Below are 18,987 nucleotides of genomic sequence, written 5' to 3' on the forward strand. Positions count from 1 at the left end.
AATATAAGGGCTCAGCACAATGGCTCACACACAATTGGTACTTAATAATTGCTTATTCCATTCCATTCCAAAGGGGGAGTATATCACATGTGGTCTGAACAGCATAGGGTATGAAAAGAATGCATGCCTAAGTGTGTGTGTGTGTGTGTGTGTGTGTGTGTGTGTGTGTGTGTGTGTGATGGTTGGTGAGAACAGCCAAACTGGAGTGGAGGGTTTCTGTTGGGGAGTAGTGGTGAGACAAGTTGGATTGTCTGGGTGGCCCCAGATTATGGAAGGCTCTTTGGGCTTGTTAGGCATCAATACACATTCTCTAACCAGCTCTTCCATACCTTTAGGCAGTGTGGTATAGTGTAATGACCACTAGGCTTATAGCCAGAAGATTTCGTTGGAATCTTGGTTTCTGGTAGCTACGGTGGGATTCAGGGCAAGTCATGTGATTTATTTCTCTGAACCTCATTTTGCTCCTCTATACAATGAGGGTAAAAATACTTAGCTTACGTAGCTCATAAAGTCATTATGGGGAAAGGCACATTGTGGATCTTCAAGCACCATAGAAATGAAAGTTATTAACCAGAGTAACAGACTTGATTTCAAGAAGGGTGAATCCTCAGACCCTGGAAAATCCTGAAGGATTTCCTAGATCATCACAGCAAGAGGATACTCCATTCAGCCTAATCAATGTTTATGTGAAGTCTATTACAGTCTGTCTCTCTGAAAATCGGGAATCCATGTATAAAATGTGTGAATTCTTGATTACTGGAACCAGCCTTACTGGTCAGCAATTTTCTGCACTATCACTGGGGATCCATGGATATGATGACTGGCCAGGTGGGTGGACTGGATGACCTCCTAGCTCCCTCCCAACTCTGCTAAATGCCGTAGTTGGCTTGATGGTATGCTGAAGGCATGAGCAAACAATTCATACTTGACTAATGCTAAGCAGTGACAAATTGGGGGCAGCTATGGTCATTTCTCTACCTAGAAGGTCCCATGCTTGACATCGAATGTCGATGCCCTTTAGAACATAGGCAGTCAGAGCTGGATGGCACCTTAGGACACAGACTATCAGGGTGGCAGGGAACTAGAAAAGAAGAATCTCAGAAAATGTCAAAGCCAGAGGTGACCCTAGTACATAGAATATTAAAGCTGAAAGAGATCTTAGGACAGAGAAAATCAGAGCTAGATGGAACGTTAGAAACAAAATGCCAGAGCTGGGAGGAAACATAGAACAGAGATTATCAGAGTGGGCAGGAACCTTGGCACATAGAATATCAGGGTGGCAAGGACCCTAGAATATAGAATATCAGCTGGAAGGGATCTCAGGACAGAACATCAGAGCTGGGATGAACTTTATAACAAATAATGTCAAACCTGGAAGAGACACTAGAATGCCAGAGTCAGAATACCCTAAAATATAGAATATCAGCTTTAAGAGGAACCTTAGAACAGGCAATGCCTGAGCTGGGAGGGGACTTAAGCCACAGAGAATCAGGGGAGGAAGAAACCTTAGTGCCTTGAATGTCAGAGTTGGAAGGAACCCCAGAGCTTGTCTGGTGGACTTTTCAGGGTATTATACCATTGGAAAGGAGATTGAAATAAAATGTATCCAATGTGTTCAGTTAGAGCTTCTTTCATAACCTTTCCCACTGTTATCACTTCATTTCTCAGGAAGGGCCACCCAGCAGGAATTTTTTTTGGAAGCACAATGAACAGACAACACTTTAGCATGAGTTTACCCATGAGGGTTATATATTTCAGACATGACCAAATGCTTTTTTTTTTTAAAGTACAAAGCTTTTACTGTAACATAAAAACCAATGTAAACATTTCCTTAATATTCCTGTCAACATGCCACTAAAAAAGGAAAATCTAGAAAACAATAATATAGCTTATAGTGAATTTTCACTCAAATGCATTTAATGGAACATACTCTTTCTCAAATGTACATACACACTGGCATATATATTTATATACATAAATATATACAATTAAAAACAAAATGAATGAAAAGATTTTTAAAATTTTCTTTTGAAATTTCTTGTATTAAATTTTAATCCCAGTAATAGGCATATACAGCATATACATGTGATATAGCTATCACATAACCTATTCCTCAGCAAATCAGTTTGACTTTCCCCTGGCCACCCAAGGGTTACTAACTGCTTGGCCCCTTGAAGAGGGCCTATGGATGGCCTTATACTTTGCAAACAAAACCCTCACTAACATTCCATTGTGGAGGGAGGGAGAGAGAAGGAGAGAGAGGGGGAGGGGGGAGGGAGGGAAAGAGAGGGAGGGGGAGGGGGAGAGAGAGACACTTTGACCAAAAGAGATTTGGCCTTTGACTAAAGAGATTTCCCTCAGGCTTCAATTGTCTCCCTTCAAGGGGCCACATGATGAGAAGAGCCATTGCTGTGTCTTACACGACTCTGGCCCTTGTACATCCCCTCTTTGGACACTCTCCCTTTGGGCACTCTCTGCACTCAACGACTCTTGGCAGTGCCCTTTCCACTGTAAAAAAGTTCAGGAAGTTCTTTCTGCTGTCATTATCTGATGGGCTTCATGCAAAGGTGAATATTGGGGTGGTAGCTAAGTGTTAAGTGCCAGCCTAAGATACTGAAGGCCCAGTCACTACCCTATGCAAGGCCATCATTTGAAGAATTGTTTATTATGCCTTTTAGGGCTAACATTCATTTGTAAAGTGTGGGCACAAACAGTAACAATCCTATACAGAATTTAGTTTTTGGCGGTGAACTTAATTTTGCCACCTCAGGAGTCATTAGGATCCATGACAACATGGATGGAGAAATTAAGCAAATTTTGGAGGCGCAAATATCCAGATGTGGGCTGTTTACATTTTGTGATATATACATCTATCTATCTATCTATCTATCTATCTATCTATCTATCTATCTATCTATCTATGTAGTTACAGCAAGTAATTATTTGGCTAGCTCCTCTCATTAACATAAGACAGATTTCTACTTTGGGGGTGACCCTATTCTTTGCATAATTCATCCACCTTTTCTTGGAAGGAGGTCTTCTTCTTGGGTGCATAGGTCATGCTAGACAGGGAATGCTTTCTAAATGTGGACAGCCTCTGCCTGAAGTTACCCCCTGAAAAGAAATAGAGGAGTGGGTCAAAGCAACAATTTGATGCTGCCAGAGACAAGGTTATGACCACCGACTTCTGCATGGCAAGGACAGACTCACAGGTTTCATTTTCGTTATTCAAAAAGTGAAGGTGGATCGTGCGTTGAATGTGATAAGGCATGAAACTGATCAGGAAGGCGGCTGTTACGACAACGATCATTCCTACAGCCTTCTTACGGCTTGGCAGATTTTTCTTCATTGAATTCTTTAATAAGGTCAAGATGATCATAGTGTAACAGACAATTATGGTAACAAATGGAATGATAAAGCCAAAAAATAATGAGACATAATGCAAAGTCATCACCGTTTTCTTGCTCTTTGGGTCCTGTGGGGGCTCAAAGCACTTTGTGTTATTCCCGTCTTTATAGGTTTTGCTCGTCAGAAAAAAGGGTGAGCTGGCCAGGATAACAAAAATCCAAATGGCCGCACTCACAACCCTGGCTTTTTTCTGGGTCACAAGGTTGATGTTTTGGACTGGGAATACTATGGCTACACAACGGAAAAAGCTCATGGCCGTCATAAAGAAGATGCTACAGTAGAGGTTGACATACAAAGCATAGGTAGTGAGGCGACACAAGAAGTCCCCTAAGTACCAGATGCCTCGGTGAACGTAATAAACCACCCGAAAAGGCAGCGTACACACACAGAGCAGGTCGGCCACAGCGAGGTTCACCATGTATACTTGGAAGGCCGATTTCTCATGGTATGTCCTGATGAGGACATAGAGCACGAAGCCATTGCCGAAGAAGCCAACTACAGACACCATCGAGTACACAGTGGAGTATACTTGGTTGCGGAAGTCATCGATAGTGGAGAGGCAGCTGACGTTGTCCCCAGGTCTTGTCATATTTCCTACACCGTCCATGGTTCTCTGGGAATGTCCGCTTGGCACCTAGCATATAAAGATGAAACCATCATGTCCATTTTTATGAGGCTAGCAATTACAGGAAGTTCTCATGTTCCACTTCATAGCTTCATCATGTATCATGTTAAAGCCAGGATAGGGAGTCTTTTTTCCGACCAAGGGATACTTCACTCACAGGGAAAAAATCAAGCAAGGGACACATGCAAGGAAAAAGGAGCTTAATTTAGAATCACAGAAGATGAGAGCTGGAAGGACCTTTGAGGTCAACTAGCCCAACCTTCATTTGACAGAGGAGAAAGCTAAAGTCAGTGTTTGTCTGGTAGGTTTGCTTTTCTTTCTGAGAGAGGCACATATATGTTAAAGATTAAACTCCCTGATTTTAAAATGGAAAACAGAGAAAGGCATTCCCCACAATCCACTGAATATCTCCACCTGGATGTCTCACCCGCATTTCCAACTGCAAACATCCCAAACTGAAATTCACCATTGTCCCTTTGACCCGGGCTCTTCCTTCTGACTTCCCTCTCTTTGTTCATGGATTCCCAGGAGACACACTGTGGTGTCTTTTTGGACATCTTCCTCTCCCTAGCCTTCCATGTGCAACACGTTGCTCAGTCTTTTGGATCTGGCCACCTTCCTGGTCAATCTCCCTTTCTTTTCCCTTCCCACTGTTTCCATCCTAGTTAAGTCCTCATGCCTCCTGACCAGTCTCCTGGCCTCTACCAGCCCTCTCCTCCAAGCCATACCAATATGCTGCCAGGCTAATTTTCCTAATACAAAACTCAGATTATGCTGCTTCCCCCCATTCCCAAAAGAAAACCCAAACCACAGCCTTGAATCTTTCTACCCCCATACTCCCCCAAATTCCAAATCTTCAGGCAGGGGGGCATCGAAGGCCTTCCACATTCTGCCTCCTGAGCCCTAGCCTACCTCAGTGTTTTTGCTCATGCTTTTCTCTGCTAGGATTCCCCTTGCCCTCATCTCTGCCTATCAATATTTCACCCATCTTCAAGGATAAATGACATCCTGGCCATGCTGTTTGCCCTAATGGGCCTGGCCAAAAAGGATCCTCCTCCCCCTCCCAACTCCTGCTGGCCTTCCTTTCTCCTTTTCTTACTGCACCTACCACATTCTACCTTGGATGATCATCCTTGGCACTAATGTCGCCTCTCATACTCTCTGTATGTCATGCAGCAAGGAGGCAGGGCCCACATCTTCTTCTTTGGAGCCTCCTTCATATCCCAGGGCCTAGCTCAGGGTTTTGCTCCCAGTAGAGGCTGAATTTGCTGAATGAAGACATTCTTATTCAATAATTATGCATATACCCCATGAGACCCCACACAGGCTGGGAGAGGTGCAACACCCAAACATTTTAATAAATACTCAACTTCCTTATTATCACCAATTAGGTGGGAAGGCAGAACGAGGGGAAACAACTAATCTTAGGTAGAGGAAGTAAAGATTATTCTTAAGAATCCCATAGAGGCTCCAAAAAGCAAACTGGTATTAGATTAGAATCTGGGAATAGAGGCAGCTTTAGGCAAAAAGACGATTTAACATTAACTGTTTAATGAAGATACACACACTGAGAGGGGGAGAGATAGAAGGGAAGAGGAAGAAAGAGGGGGAAGAGGGAAAGAGACAGAGAGAAAGGAATAGAGAGAGGGAAAGAAAAGAAGGAAGAAAGGAATGAGGGGAGGGGTAAAGAGAGAGAGAGACAGGGAGAGTGAGAGTGACAGAGAATGAGAATATAAAGTAAGGTAAATCACTTTCCATCTCTGGGCCTCAGTCTTCTCACCTTAAAATGAGGGGAGTAGGGAGACTGTGGTATTGCTAGACTTGGAATCAGAGGGTCTGGGTTCAAATCTTGACACTGTCACTTATTAACTGTGTGCCATTGGGCAGGTCACCGGCCTTCACTGGGCTCCACTTTCCTCAGCTGTAAAATGAGGGGGTTGGATTCAATCAGCAGCACAAAGGTCGCTGCTGCCTTTAACCTTCCACACACTTCCTGCCCTCAGAATCAATCCAACTGACAAGGTTTCCCCCCACCCCCTTTCCCCCAATTAAAGCTTTTTAGGAAATTATTTCAGATCATCCATTTTTAGTGGGAAGTACAGGGTGGTGAGGAAGGAGATAGACTTGACTGGAAAGTAACCTCCCACAGAAAATGGTCCCCACGTTGCAGAAGGGGAGAGAAGGGGAGAGAAGGGGAGAGAAGGGGAGAGAAGGGGAGAGAAGGGGAGAGAAGGGGAGAGAAGCAGAAAGAGAGAACAAGAACACTATGGTTTCTTCCCCCTTCTGCAGAGGTCTTCCTCCATGCCTCATCCTCAGGGAAAGCCAGCATTCAGCATTGACAATGCGCCCCCTGGTGGACATCAGGTTATTAACCCAAGTTCCCAGAGCAAATGGGAGATAGTCCACTGTCTGAATGGATTACCCAGAGAGCCCACTCAGGGCAGGCAGAATGTTAGAAATGGAAGGGACCTTGTAGCCTTCCTAGTGTAACCTTCCTCCATTTGATAACGAGATAACTGCAGTCCAGAGAAACCAAGTCTAAGGTCACTTGGCTATCAGGTAGCAATCAGGATTTGAACTCAGTTCCTCTTAGCTTTAAGCTGCGTGCGCACGTGCGCACGCGCGCGCACACGCACACACACACACACACACACACACACACACACACACACACACACACACACACACACAGAGCCAGTGACTGAGAGGATTTCTGTGGCTGTGGCGATTGTCTTCCTGGAGTTGTCCAAGCCTCCCAGTACCCAGGATGAGGCAGGAGCTGCCCTATGCCCATTTGTTCCCGGCTCTCCCCATCTCATCCCACTTCGGAACAGCCTGTTTCTCAGAGCATAACCGGACTCAGGTGGCACATGGTAGTTCTCAGATACCTGGGGGCTGCCTTTGTTCTACCAGCTGGTCCCATAATTCCCTTTCCTGTTTCTCTACAACTCTGCACTTCTCTGCAGCTTAACAAAGCTCCGTCAGGTTAGCTGCTTTGCCCCTCTACCACTCTATCAGGCTGGCATGACAGTTAGCTGTATCCATGTGATCTATCACTAGTCCATCCCCTCATTTTCCAGTTAAGGAATCTAAGGTTTGCCTAGAGAGATAATGTGACTTGTCCAAGACCACACATGGCCCAAATGGTAAGGTCAGGATTTGAATCCAAGTCTGCCTTCTTCCAGGGCTGGTAGAGAGTTGAGGTGGAAAGGGTGAGGGTGGAAGAAGGACACCAGCAGAATGGGAACAGCTAAAACCTACACAGAATTGCAAATTGTGTCTGTTTATTATTAGCTATGCTACTTCAAGCAAGTCACTGGGTCTTAGTTTTCTCAGTGGTAAAGTAATGGCATTGGATCAGGTGATTTCTAAGATTGATTCCTTCTCCCTCTAAAGCAGGCTACCTGGTGAAGGCCAGCAAGTTTTGGGGTACAAAGCTATACCATCGGTCTGGTATTGAAGCTCTCATCCTATAGAAAGAAGGTGTAAACATTCCCATTTGCCCCACATTGGAGATTATTCTGATATCAAAGATGCCTCCTCTATGGGTTGTGATTATGCTTCTCCCCAGGCCCGCAGACATTGAGGGTATTGACTGAATCTGCCTGAACCTGGCCTTGGGAGCCTCTGGGAGAGCTGAGTTTGGGGACTCAGAGACACAGACTCAAGCTCCTCAGAGGTCAAAGAGATGGCAGGAATGGAAGGCAGGAGTGGAGCATGGGAGGATTCTGGTACTAAACCCACTGGAGAGAAGAAAGGGAGCTCCTGGGCCACGAAGAGGGGATGAAGCTTGAGCAGGAGCCGAGCAGCAAGAGACAGTGCCATGGTATGGAAGGCCATAGTACAGAAGGACCGGGCCCTCTGTTAATACTGTGCTTCTATGGACAAGACTAGGTCACCAGAGAGGTTCCTGAGAAGGTGGGGGGCTCACTGGAGGATGAGGGGTCGAGTTTCTCTGGACTCTAAACACTGGTCGGTACTGGAAGTCTGTAGCACTACAAAGGGCCCTTATTTTAGGAACTCAGTGTTGTTCAGGACCCCCAGCACTACCTGCAGCCACTGCTGTCTGGGGCTCAGCTTTGTCTACTCTGGCTTGTAGAGGCATCTCCGAGTCTGGCTCAGGCATAAGATCAGCCATGAGTCTCAATGGGCTGGCTCAGTGTTCTCTCTAGATCAAGAAAGACCACTTCCAGGCTGGAAGAGAGGCTCAAATGTGATGTCGATGGGAATGTTTATATAGTCCATAAAGTTCAATGCCAGAAGGAGAGACCTTGACCTTTAACATTATTGGCCTTGACCAGACAGACATCCTGGTCACACCCCCTGCAACCGTTAGGGCAAAAATTAGGGTCCTAATTTGCTGCCTGAAATTCAGTTCAGTCAGCTCTCCCACGGACTTTACTTTTACGTATAAATGATCTCTCAAAGTCACTAGTATAAGACAAAGAATTGGGAAGGAATCATCAGGGAAAAATATTTGAGATGCCTCCTGGGCAAAATAGTGTAGTAAAGAGAGCCCCGGCCTTGGCATCAGGAGAAACCCGAGTGTGAATCCTGCCCTGGACACACTGACTAGCTGAATGACCCTGGCCAAGTCACTTAACATTTCTAAGATTCTCTTCTCTAAAATGGGGATCGCAAAGCTTGCCAGCAGATTTTGGTGGCAAGGATAAGCTGAAAGTATACACATACAGAAATACATTTCAACCTTAAAGAGAAGCAGGGACTGGTGCTGCCTTTCCCCAGCTCCAGCCGCTGGTTCCTGGTTGTTTCCCAGCTCCCTGACATGTTTGCCCTCTTGCTGCTATGGTAGGATGGGAAACTTCAGGAGGATTAGCCATTCTCCGATATTCTGGTGCCACTCACCCTCATCATTTGCATAGCAGCTAGAAAGCTGACTATTCAAGGCCCCCACAGCAAAAGCCCCCTGTTTCCTCACTAGGCTTTTCCTCACTAGATGGCGCTATTGAGGTGGGTTTCCCCCCATGCTACTTTTCTGCTTGAAGACCCTCAATGCAAAGGCGTTCTATAATTACACAGAATTAGACAGTCTTACTGATCGTTTGAAAAGCCTTGGGGAGATCCTGTTCCAATATCTTTTTAAATTGCACAGAACTTTGAGCGAGAGGCAGCCAAAACACTCGTTAGGGAAGTGGATAAAGGAGGAGCCTAATTACTCAATCCAGAGCTCCCAGAAGAGTCTGGAACCCATTGCACTCTGGGGCCAGCTCGAAAGGCCTCTCTGCCCCCACCTTGGAGGGGGCCAAGCAGAGCAAATCTAACTAACCCTTCTTCCCCATGCAGGTCCCTACGATATTTGAAGACGGAGATCATGTCCCTTCTAGACTTCCTTTTTCCAGGCTAAATATTCTCTCTGCCTTCAGTCAGTCCTCATATGATGTGAACGTAAGGCCCGGCACTCTCCTGGTTGTCCAAGATGTTCTTCAGCTTATCAAAATCTTTCTTAAAACAATACTCCAGCTGTGGAAATCTTGGATTATAATAAGAGAGGAATCAGGAGGCCATAGACATCCTCTTCTCTGTCCTGGTCAGAGCACATCTGGAACAGTGGATCTTCTGCTCTGGGAAGGCAACCAGGGTGGGGTGAAGGGCCTCAAGTCCATTACATCTGGGGATTTGCTGAATCAACCTGGGAGTGTTAAGTATGCAGAAAGATCTTCATGACATGAGCTATCTTGCAGTACTGCAAGGTCTCTATCATATGATAGAAGACTCAGTCTTGTTGTTTGGCCCTGGAGGGCAGAACGAGGCCCAGCAGAGGGACAGTGTAGAGCGGCAGATTTAGGCTTGGTGTTATGTTAACAAAACCAAACCAACCTCCTAATAATCAGAGCTGTCCCAAAGTAGAATGGATTGTCTAGGAAGGGCAGTGGGTTCCCCTCATTTGGGTTCTTCAAGTGGCATGTGGATGGCCATTTGCTGGGTACACTGGAGGAAGGATTCTTTTTCTAGAATGAGTTGTACGATGCTAGAGGGTTCCTTAAGGCCCTTTCAACTCTGACACTCTGTGATGCATATGGGTCTTGCAGACCATCATAACTCTCAGATCTTTTTTTGTGGCAGCCTGGATTTGGTGCCAGGAGACAGGTTTGGTGCCCATCTGGGTCCCTTCTTAGCTATGTCATCTTGGGGCCTCAGTTTCCTCTAAAAAACAAAGGGATCAGAATCTACTTCCTAGATGATCACTAAGGTCCTTTCCAGCTCTGAAGCCTAAGATTCATTGGCTACCAACACTGAGCACTACAATAACACTGTCAGGTTGCTCTTGTTATTATAGCTACAGAGATAATTCTCATCGTACAGATAGGAGAACTGAAACTCGGAAAGGTTAAATGACAAATTGCTTGCCCCCGTGGTCACCCCATTAGTTAGTGTGGGAGGTAGGATTTGAACCTGGGTCTACTCATAGGTCTCAGTCCAGTCCCCACCCCCATTCCCATGAGGTGACTTGCCTAAGGTCTATAGTTTGGTTAGGGCCTGGAGAGCCCTGGTATCCCAGCGTACTTTAGGATACCTTCCTGATTGTTTGCCTTCTGCTCAACTTTTTAAGGGCCTGAAGTTTTCAGCTCTCTGGAGGATAGACACTAGAGAAAATGAGTAAATAATCACCTGCTTTTGGCTTTGTCCCAGGAGTCTGACCTTGTGATTATCTTGGGACAGTTCTTAACATGGCTGCATGGCTACCCGTGTGATCAGCTTACAGTCCTAGAGAACTGCCTAGGGCACTGAGAGGGTAAGTGACTTGGCCAGGGTCACACAAATAGGATGTACCCGAGGCCAAGGCTTCCTGATTTCCGGATCTGCCCTCTAGCTACCACACCACACTGTCTGTCTCTTTATAGACTAGGCAAAGCCTTCTTTCTCAGGAATAATAATAAAAACAGCTCACATTTTTGATCACAGACACAGGGTTAGGGCTTCCGAGTTCATTTTATATATATTGGTGGGACTCAGTAACCTTTCAGGTCTCTCTCAGCTTTAGATCTATGATTCTGTCAATTGCAGACTCTGGAGGTGGCTGGTACAGGAATAATTGTCCCTATTCTATATATGAGGAAGCTGAGATTTACAGTGAGCCGGACAATATTATCCTAGCTTCCTCCTCTGCTGCGCATCGCCCCCCCCCCCCAGCCTCTCTCTAAAAACCTATCTCCTAGCACTGTAGTGGAAAAAAAGGAGAAGGAACAAACATTTGGGGAATTTTGAAGTAAGTAATTTTAAATGGAATGGAATTAGGAGCCAAGGAAGACGAGAAAGCTGAAGCAGAGGCTGTCATGGAAGGGTCTGGGGCCTGGGAGGCAGCCAGCTTGGGCTGCAATCTCAGTCGAGCTCTTGACAAGCAATCACTGGAAGAGTATTCATTTAAGCCCTTACTACGTGATCAGTTCTCTCATCTCGAAAACAAGGGAGTTGGGAGAAGGGGTTCTCTAGGTACTCTGCAAACTTGAGAAACTATACATCTCTACAAGGTGGGTTACTTTCTAATGTTCCCATGGTCACCCGTGCAAAGTGCAAAACTGAAACCAACCTCAAGTGTATGGCCCACAACCAAATGGGAAAGGACCACTGCTCTGGCCTGTTTGCTTTGGAAAGGACTTGGTGGTAGGGGGATGTTCTGGGAAAGACATTGTGTAACCAGGTCAAGGGAAAAACACTGTCTCAACTCACTGAGCCATAAATTCCTCTTTGTGGGGTTTCAGCCTCGAGGTCAGAACATAGAATATATTGGCAGATGAACGCCCTTTTGGTACCAGCTACCGGGGAAGGAAGTATTTGGGTTAGGGGGCACAGCTGATGTTCCTCTAGGAAGGGGCAGAGCCTGGCCTCCTGGCTCCAGAAACAAAGCTTTCTCTTCCACAATGGGTTGCTTCTCTTTGGGCTCAGATGTTTCTTCATCACTATAACTTCATTTGGGAATTTGGCTGCAAATAGAGAAGCTTGAAGGCCGACATGCTACTGAGGGCCTCCTGGCCTTCACTGGCAAGCCTCTTAAATCTGTTTTTAATGGAGAAGTACAACCACAGATTGTCAAAGGTAAAGAAATAAGATTACTAAGAGCTCCCCATTCCCTAAGGTTTACAAAGCACTTTCCTCCCAACACTTCTGTGAGTTAAGGAGTACCTGCATTATTACAGATGAGGGAGCTGGGGGTCAGAGCAGTTAGGAGGCTTACCCAAGGTCACCCAGCTACTTAAATGTTGGTGCTGGGACTTGGACCCAGCTCTCCTTTCTTCCACACCAGGACTCTTTCCACTAGATTCCAAGCAGCCTCTGGGAATCCATTTTCCATCAGGTAGCAAGACAGTGTGAAAAAGATGATTGTAGAGGGCTTTGCAAGGCTAAAAACAAATTTCGTCCTACAAAGTCGAGGGATCCCTTCTTTGCCCACTGTCTCAGTTATGCTCTGTCTGTGGTCCAGAGCTTGTGGGCCGGCTCAACAGCCAAGGCAACTTAATCCAAAATCATACAATTCAAGAGGAAGTGAGTTTGCTTAGACTCCTCTGGGGGAGGTCATGAGAGCTTGGCAGGCCTAAATACAGACGTGGGGGGGGGTGATGCCGAGATCAAAGAGTCACTACCATATTTAGGGTTCCCTGATAGGATTCTTGTCCCATTACTCTCCCCCTACACCCCCTTCCATTTTCCCATCACCAGGAGGAAACTGAAAATGTTGATTGGAAAACATTCTGAGGACAATGACTTTTGGGCAATTGGTTGTTTGAGTTTCCATCCAGATGTTTGGCCATGTGTGCACATAACCTTCGGTCCTTGGACCTGTTCTATCAGTACACTAATAAATCTCCTTTAACTGTCCAAAGTGTTTAGTTATTTTTTTCCATCACTTTCTATTTTTGAAGTTCAAAAGGACAAGAATTCAACAGTTCACAGAAGCAGCCTCCGTGCTAGTGGAAAACATCTTGAACCCCCAGATTGGTGACCTGGGGTCTAGTCTCATGTTGTTAAGAACTAGTTAAGTGAGGCAAAATTTGGTCTAGTAATTCAAAGAAGGTAGAAATGACTTTCAATTCAAGAAATCATGGAAAGCTTCCTGGAGGAGGTAGCATTGGAGACAGGCCTTGAAGGGTGGCTAGGAATTGGAAAGGCAGATTTGGGGTGAGCTGCAAGGACATTCCAAGTGGAAAGAGCAGCCGTGAGCAAAGCCGTAGTGGTGGAAAAAAGTAAATGGGCATATTTAGGAAAACAGCAAGCAACCCCCCAACTGAAGATGAGCACTAAAAGATTGCCTTGTAAAATCGTGTTGCAGCCAATCTGTGAAAAGTCATGAACACCGGAAAAAAAGTTTAGATTTCATTACGAAATGGGGAGCTATTGAAGGATGTTGAACAGAGTGAGATAATAAGAACTGCACGTTAGGAAGATCAATTTGTCAGCTGAGGGTAGAGCAGACTGGACTGAGAGGAAAGACCAGGAAGGAGGCTGCTGTAATAGTTTAGGTGACAGGCCATAAAGAAAGGCCTGAGCTAGATAACTAGGCTACTGGCAGATGGAATGCAGAAAGGGGGAAGGTATACAAAATCGTCGGGTTAAAGATCCAGCGCTGGAAGGGCCCTTAGATTTTTCTCTAAATAGAAACGATAGGACTCAGTGACTTGCAGGTAGGGCGTGAGGTTGAAGCTTTGGACTCAGGGGACTGGGAGGATTGTTAAGCTATTAATAGGAAGAGGTGAGGAGGAGGAGGTTTGGTGGGGGAAAATAATGAGTTTGACTTCCTGTTGTGTTGAGCGCGAGGAGCTGGTGGGCCCTCCAGGAGACAGATAACAAGGCAAGGATGAATGGCAGAAAAGAAACCAGGACTGGGGACAGGGACCAGGATTTTCAGCATGAGGGTGGGAGCTGGAGCTGGGAAACTTGAAGGGACTGCCAAGGCAGAGAAGACAGAGAACAAAGGCTTGAGAAGGCCTGGGGGGCTCATCATTGGCTGAGGCAGCAGGAAGGCTTCTGATGGCTCAGATTTTCCTTCTTTTGATTTTCTTTCTCACTCTTGTTTCTTCTGCTCTTTGACCTTTAGCAGCCACATCCCAGCGCAATTGGATGGAGATGGGCTTCTTGGACTGTTGTCTCACAAGTTCATATATATGTGTCTGTTACCCTAAATCAACAGATCTTAGATAGCTTGGTGTTTCAGTGGTGTGCCGGTAAATGTTTAACGACCAGCTCTCTGAAAAAATGGTATGCAGGATGCTCTTTTAAGTTGAATCTCTATCATTATCATTTTCTCCATCACTCTCTGAAGTCTAGAAATCAATAAAACAATTGAGTCCTTATTTGGAGCATAGTGACTGGGGGCTGGGAAGGGTCTCCTGCAGAAGGTAGGATTTGAGCTGAGTCTCACAGGAAGCCAGGAGACAGAGGTGTGGAGGTAGAGCATTCCAGGTTTTGGGAACCCAAAAAGGAGTGGAGTCAGGAGATGAAGTGTCTTCGTCAAGGAAAAGTAAGAAGGCCATTATGGCTTGATCCTAGAGCACATGGAGGGGTGAGAAGACTGGAAAAGTAGTTAGGAGTTAGGTTTTAAAGGGTTTTATGTGCTGAGCAGAAAAGTTTATATCTGATCCTGGAGGAAATGGAGCAATTGGAGCTTGTTGAGTTGGGGAGGGGATGACGTGGGCAGACTTGCACTTTAGGAAAATAATTTTGACAGTAGACTGAAGGATGTTTTGGAGTAGGGAGAGAATTGAGGCAGGGAAACCAGTAAGATGGCTATTCCAATAGTTCAGGTAAGAGGTGACAAGGGCCTAAATAGAGTAGTAACTATATGAGTGGAGAGGAGATGTATATAAGAGGTGGGACAAGATCTGGGAACAAATCGGATATGTGGGACGAATGAGACAGAGGAGTCAAGGATGACCTCAAAGTTGTGAACCTTCAGGATAGTGAAGATGGCAGTGCTCTTAACAGTAATAGGGAAGTTTAGAAGAAGGGAAGGTTTTGTCAGAAAGATAATGAGTTCTGTTTTGGACACGTTGAGTTTGAAGTGTCTATGAGACACATACTTTTACTTTTTTGCTTTTTTTTTTTTTGGTGAGGCGATTGGGGTTAAGTGACTTGCCCAGGGTCACACAGCTAGTAGATGCCAAGTGTCTGAGGCCAGATTTGAACTCAGGTTCTTTTGACTCCAAGGCCAGAGCTCTATCCACTGTGCCACCTAGCTGCCCCGAGACACATACTTCTAGATCCAAGAAGCAGTTGGGTATGCAGAACTGGAGGTGAGGGGAGAGATGAGGACTACATTTGGGAATCACCTCTGCATAGAGATAAGTGAACACACGGGAGCTACAAGATCACCAAGTGAGATGGTCCAGAAAGGAGACAAGGGCCCAGGACAGAGCCTTAAAGGACACCCACAGTTAGCGGACATGACATAGATGAAGAACCGATAAAGGAGATTGAAGAAGAGCAGTTAGCCACATTGAACCACGAAAGAGCAGTGTCACGGCTACCCAGAAATGTCAGGAAGCATGAGGATTGCTAAGAGGCCATTAGATATGGCAATTAAGAGATCATTAAAGAAACCAGCTTCAGCTGGCACTCAGTAAATGCTGCAGTGCCCCATAGTACACAGATAGTGTTATGTGTCTGAGGTCGGATTTGAACTCAGGTCCTCCTGAATCCAGGGCCGGTGCTCTATCCACTGCGTCACCTAGCTGCCCCATGAACCCAGTCTTAAAAACATCGTGCCTGTGGTTTAAAAACATCCCCCAACTGGGGATGGCTTGAGGCCCCCTGGCTCCACTTTCAGTCGTGTCCTTGGTTCAGAGGATGCTCTCTTTGGATTGTTGATCTGTTCTCAGCCCACATTCAACAGTCAGTCTTCTCGAGTCCCTGAGAACCCACTGGCATTCTAAGCAGATGAAGACCCAATTTCCACTATATTGAACTTTCGGTATGGACTTGCCACAGTTCCATAGGGTAGGAATCACTTTATTAGATTTCACTAAAGCTTGCTTCAGGCTGACTTGGTGGTCTATGTGTGTTTCCAACTGACCTAAAGGACACAGGGCTTTAGTGCTACTGTTTATGAAGGCCTATACCTTTTGCTTCTGAATGAATCGACTTTCTGAAGTTTCATAAACAAGGAATGATATGATTAGGGATTTAGACCTTAGAAGTCATCAAGTTCAATACCTTCATTTTATAGATGACAAGACTGAGGCACAGAAAGTTTATAGGACTTGCTTAAGGTCTTCCCATGAACTCTGGGAGTGTAGGTCGATATCACCTTTGCCTTGGCAAGGGTGGAGCAGGTAGAATAGATTCTGGTCTGTAAGGTCTTTGGCCAGAAGTAATTCAGGGATGGAAAAATGTTGAGGCCCATTACGGTAGGCAGTGAGGTTAAATTCTGCCCCAAGCTGCTTTTCTCTTAGGTAAGCAAGTGACAGTTGAATCAGATTACTTCTTTACAGAGCTCAGGTTCTAACTGCAGACTCGTACAGGCTGCTGAAAGCCTAGTAGGGCCTAGCTTTAGGCTGAATTTCCCAAAATAAGAGTCAGACATTTATAATGATTTAGCATCATGGATAGAATGCTGGAGTTGAAATTGGGAAACCCTGGGTTTTCAATCCTTCAGGATAGTGAAGATGGTGGTGCTCTCAACAGTAATAGGGAAGTTTAGAGTAGGGGAAGGTTTTGGCAAAAAGATAACAAGTTCTGTTTTGGACACGTTGAATTTGAAGTGCCGAGACACATAGTTTTAGATCCAAAAGGCAGTTGGGTATGCAGAACTGGAGGTGAGGGGAGAGATGAGGACCATATTTGGGAATCACCTCTGCATAGAGATAAGTGAACACACAGGAGCTGACAAGATCACCAAGTGAGATGGTACTTGGTTATGTGATTTTGGGAAAGTCACTTAATGTCTTGGCCTCAGTTTCCTTACTTGTAAAATGGGGATGGTAGTACCTCCTTCACAGGACTACTGGAGAATCAAGTGAGAGGAGGTGTATATAGTGTATAAATTGCTCATAAACTTGAAGCTAGTGTGAGCTATTAATATCTAAAGGGAATCCCTATTCCATTTGGATTATTTGCTGAACACACTTCACAATAGTAGCAAATAGCTTTGCCTAGCACACATCTCTCTTTTTCCTGCCTCGCATGATATTAATAATCAGAGTCCAGTCAATGAAAAAGTCATCTCTTTTGTTTTATATTTCAAGTGATTTTGTATGATTTTTACATTTGCAAGGGAGACACCTTATTGGAGGAGATTCTTGTGTCGATTATATCAAATCTAAATGCAAGAAGTGGGGGGGGGAGGGAGGGAAGGGAATAAGCATTTATATAGCACCTACTATGTGCCAGGCACGTGCTAAGTGCTCTACAAAAATGATCTCATTTGTGGGGATAAACTCAGAATCACTCAAAAGAGCTTGACCTAAGTATCTACTTAGGAATAACAGCTGTGGGTGAAGTTGGTCGGACAACCCATACGTTTAGTTAATACATATATCTTGGAATAAGCTAGGCCCAGAATTGAGCAGGAAGAGTTGTTGAGTTGTTGAGCAGGCTAGACTACCTTTGGGAAATGACAGTGGTTTTGGCGACCCCCAATCTGGCCTCTGAAGCAAAGAATCATCTTTCTTTTAAGATCAGTATTCTTCCAATGATGCTTAAAGGCTATGAGTAATGCATCTACAAGTCACTCAGAGGACAATGGAGAAGTACAGGCATGAGCAGGTTGTAACACATCACCAACAAAGAAAGTCACCAAGACGAGGTGTGAAAGATGTCATTAGAGAGAAAAAGGAAGTGAGACAGTTAGGAGAGTGAGGGATAAACAAGACCAAGCTCAAACGTGATGACTCTTCCCCCCCCCCCACATGGAGGATTTGTGGGAGGTCTTAGACAAGAATCACACAGGAGAAGAAGGTTGTGGTCTGCATCACTGAAGGGGATCCCCCACGCTGAGATTTCAAACTCACTGCTTTCTTTTCTTCCTTGAGTTGATTTCTTTTGGCTTTATAAATTGGAGCTTCCTCACTTCTGGCAGCTGTTAATCTAGTATCCAAGGCTAGCAGCCCAAATGTCATCTCCGGCTCTTCTGTCTCCTTTGTTCCCCATCTCCCGACTCCTGTTGTCCGACTGTACCATGCTTATCTGCTTGGCTCGGCTTTAACATCTGTTATCTGATTGGCTCCTGTGGCTTCTGGTAGGCATTCACTCCATACTTCTTGGTCTATGTCCTTCAGATAAGGTGTCCTCTAATGGGTCAGCCTTACTGCAGCAAGCATTTCATTAATGGTGGAGCATCAGCCTAGTTAGTGAGTTTGGGAGATGAGGAGAAGCCACAGTAGACCTTGGAGAGCCCCCTTAAAGTGCTAGAGAAACGTGAGTAGTCATTGCTGTTATAATGATAAATTAGTTTATGCACACCGGCAGTTGCTTCAAAAGAGCTAAAGGGGCAGCTTAGAGTGTTGGCAGGAGGAGCTTAGAGAAAAAGAAAGTCAGTGGGTCTCTAGAGCCATCCTAGGGGCAAGGTGCCCTGCCCAGGTAACTCTGGACCCCTAGACAGCCTGGGAGGGTAGAGAGAATAGGAATTCACTCAAGGGACCCAAACTGCCTTGTCCTGACTTCCGGCCTCTGGGCCCTAGAGCCCAGAAACATTAACATCTCTCCCCCTAGGCTCCTCTGTTCCATCATCCCTCTCATCATGACAATAAACTGCACATCGTACTGTGGGATTCTGTTTGAGCCACTGAAATCCTGGAGCCTGGGGTACTTTTCAGTCTTCTTCTTTTAAAGTATTGTACACACTAAATTTTAGATTCCCTTAAAAGCCCCAAGTGGAATTGTCCTGCCTCAGGGCTCTCAGCCAGTCCAAAGAACCCAATGTAGGGGAAAGGGCAGCTTTTGTTGAGGGACCACAGAGGGTGAGCTGAGCAGTCTCTCTACCCTTGGATTTAGCACTCTCTTAG

At 45.4% G+C, this 18,987-nt stretch overlaps 1 protein-coding gene across 1 annotated transcript in view; it reads right to left on the reverse strand.

Annotated features, from left to right (window-relative positions):
* Positions 1 to 1,727: 1,727 nt before the first annotated feature.
* The window catches only part of CYSLTR1 (cysteinyl leukotriene receptor 1), a 31,407-nt gene continuing 14,147 nt past the window's right edge, over positions 1,728 to 18,987 (reverse strand). The window contains exon 2 of the mRNA XM_027840234.1: positions 1,728 to 4,042. Coding sequence (XP_027696035.1) covers positions 2,996 to 4,015 — 1,020 coding nt within the window. The 5' untranslated portion in view covers positions 4,016 to 4,042 and the 3' untranslated portion in view covers positions 1,728 to 2,995. The remainder of the gene's footprint in view (positions 4,043 to 18,987) is intronic.

This window comes from Vombatus ursinus, unplaced genomic scaffold (assembly GCF_900497805.2).
Source record: "Vombatus ursinus unplaced genomic scaffold, bare-nosed wombat genome assembly UNPS02004691.1, whole genome shotgun sequence".
Taxonomy (NCBI): domain Eukaryota; kingdom Metazoa; phylum Chordata; class Mammalia; order Diprotodontia; family Vombatidae; genus Vombatus; species Vombatus ursinus.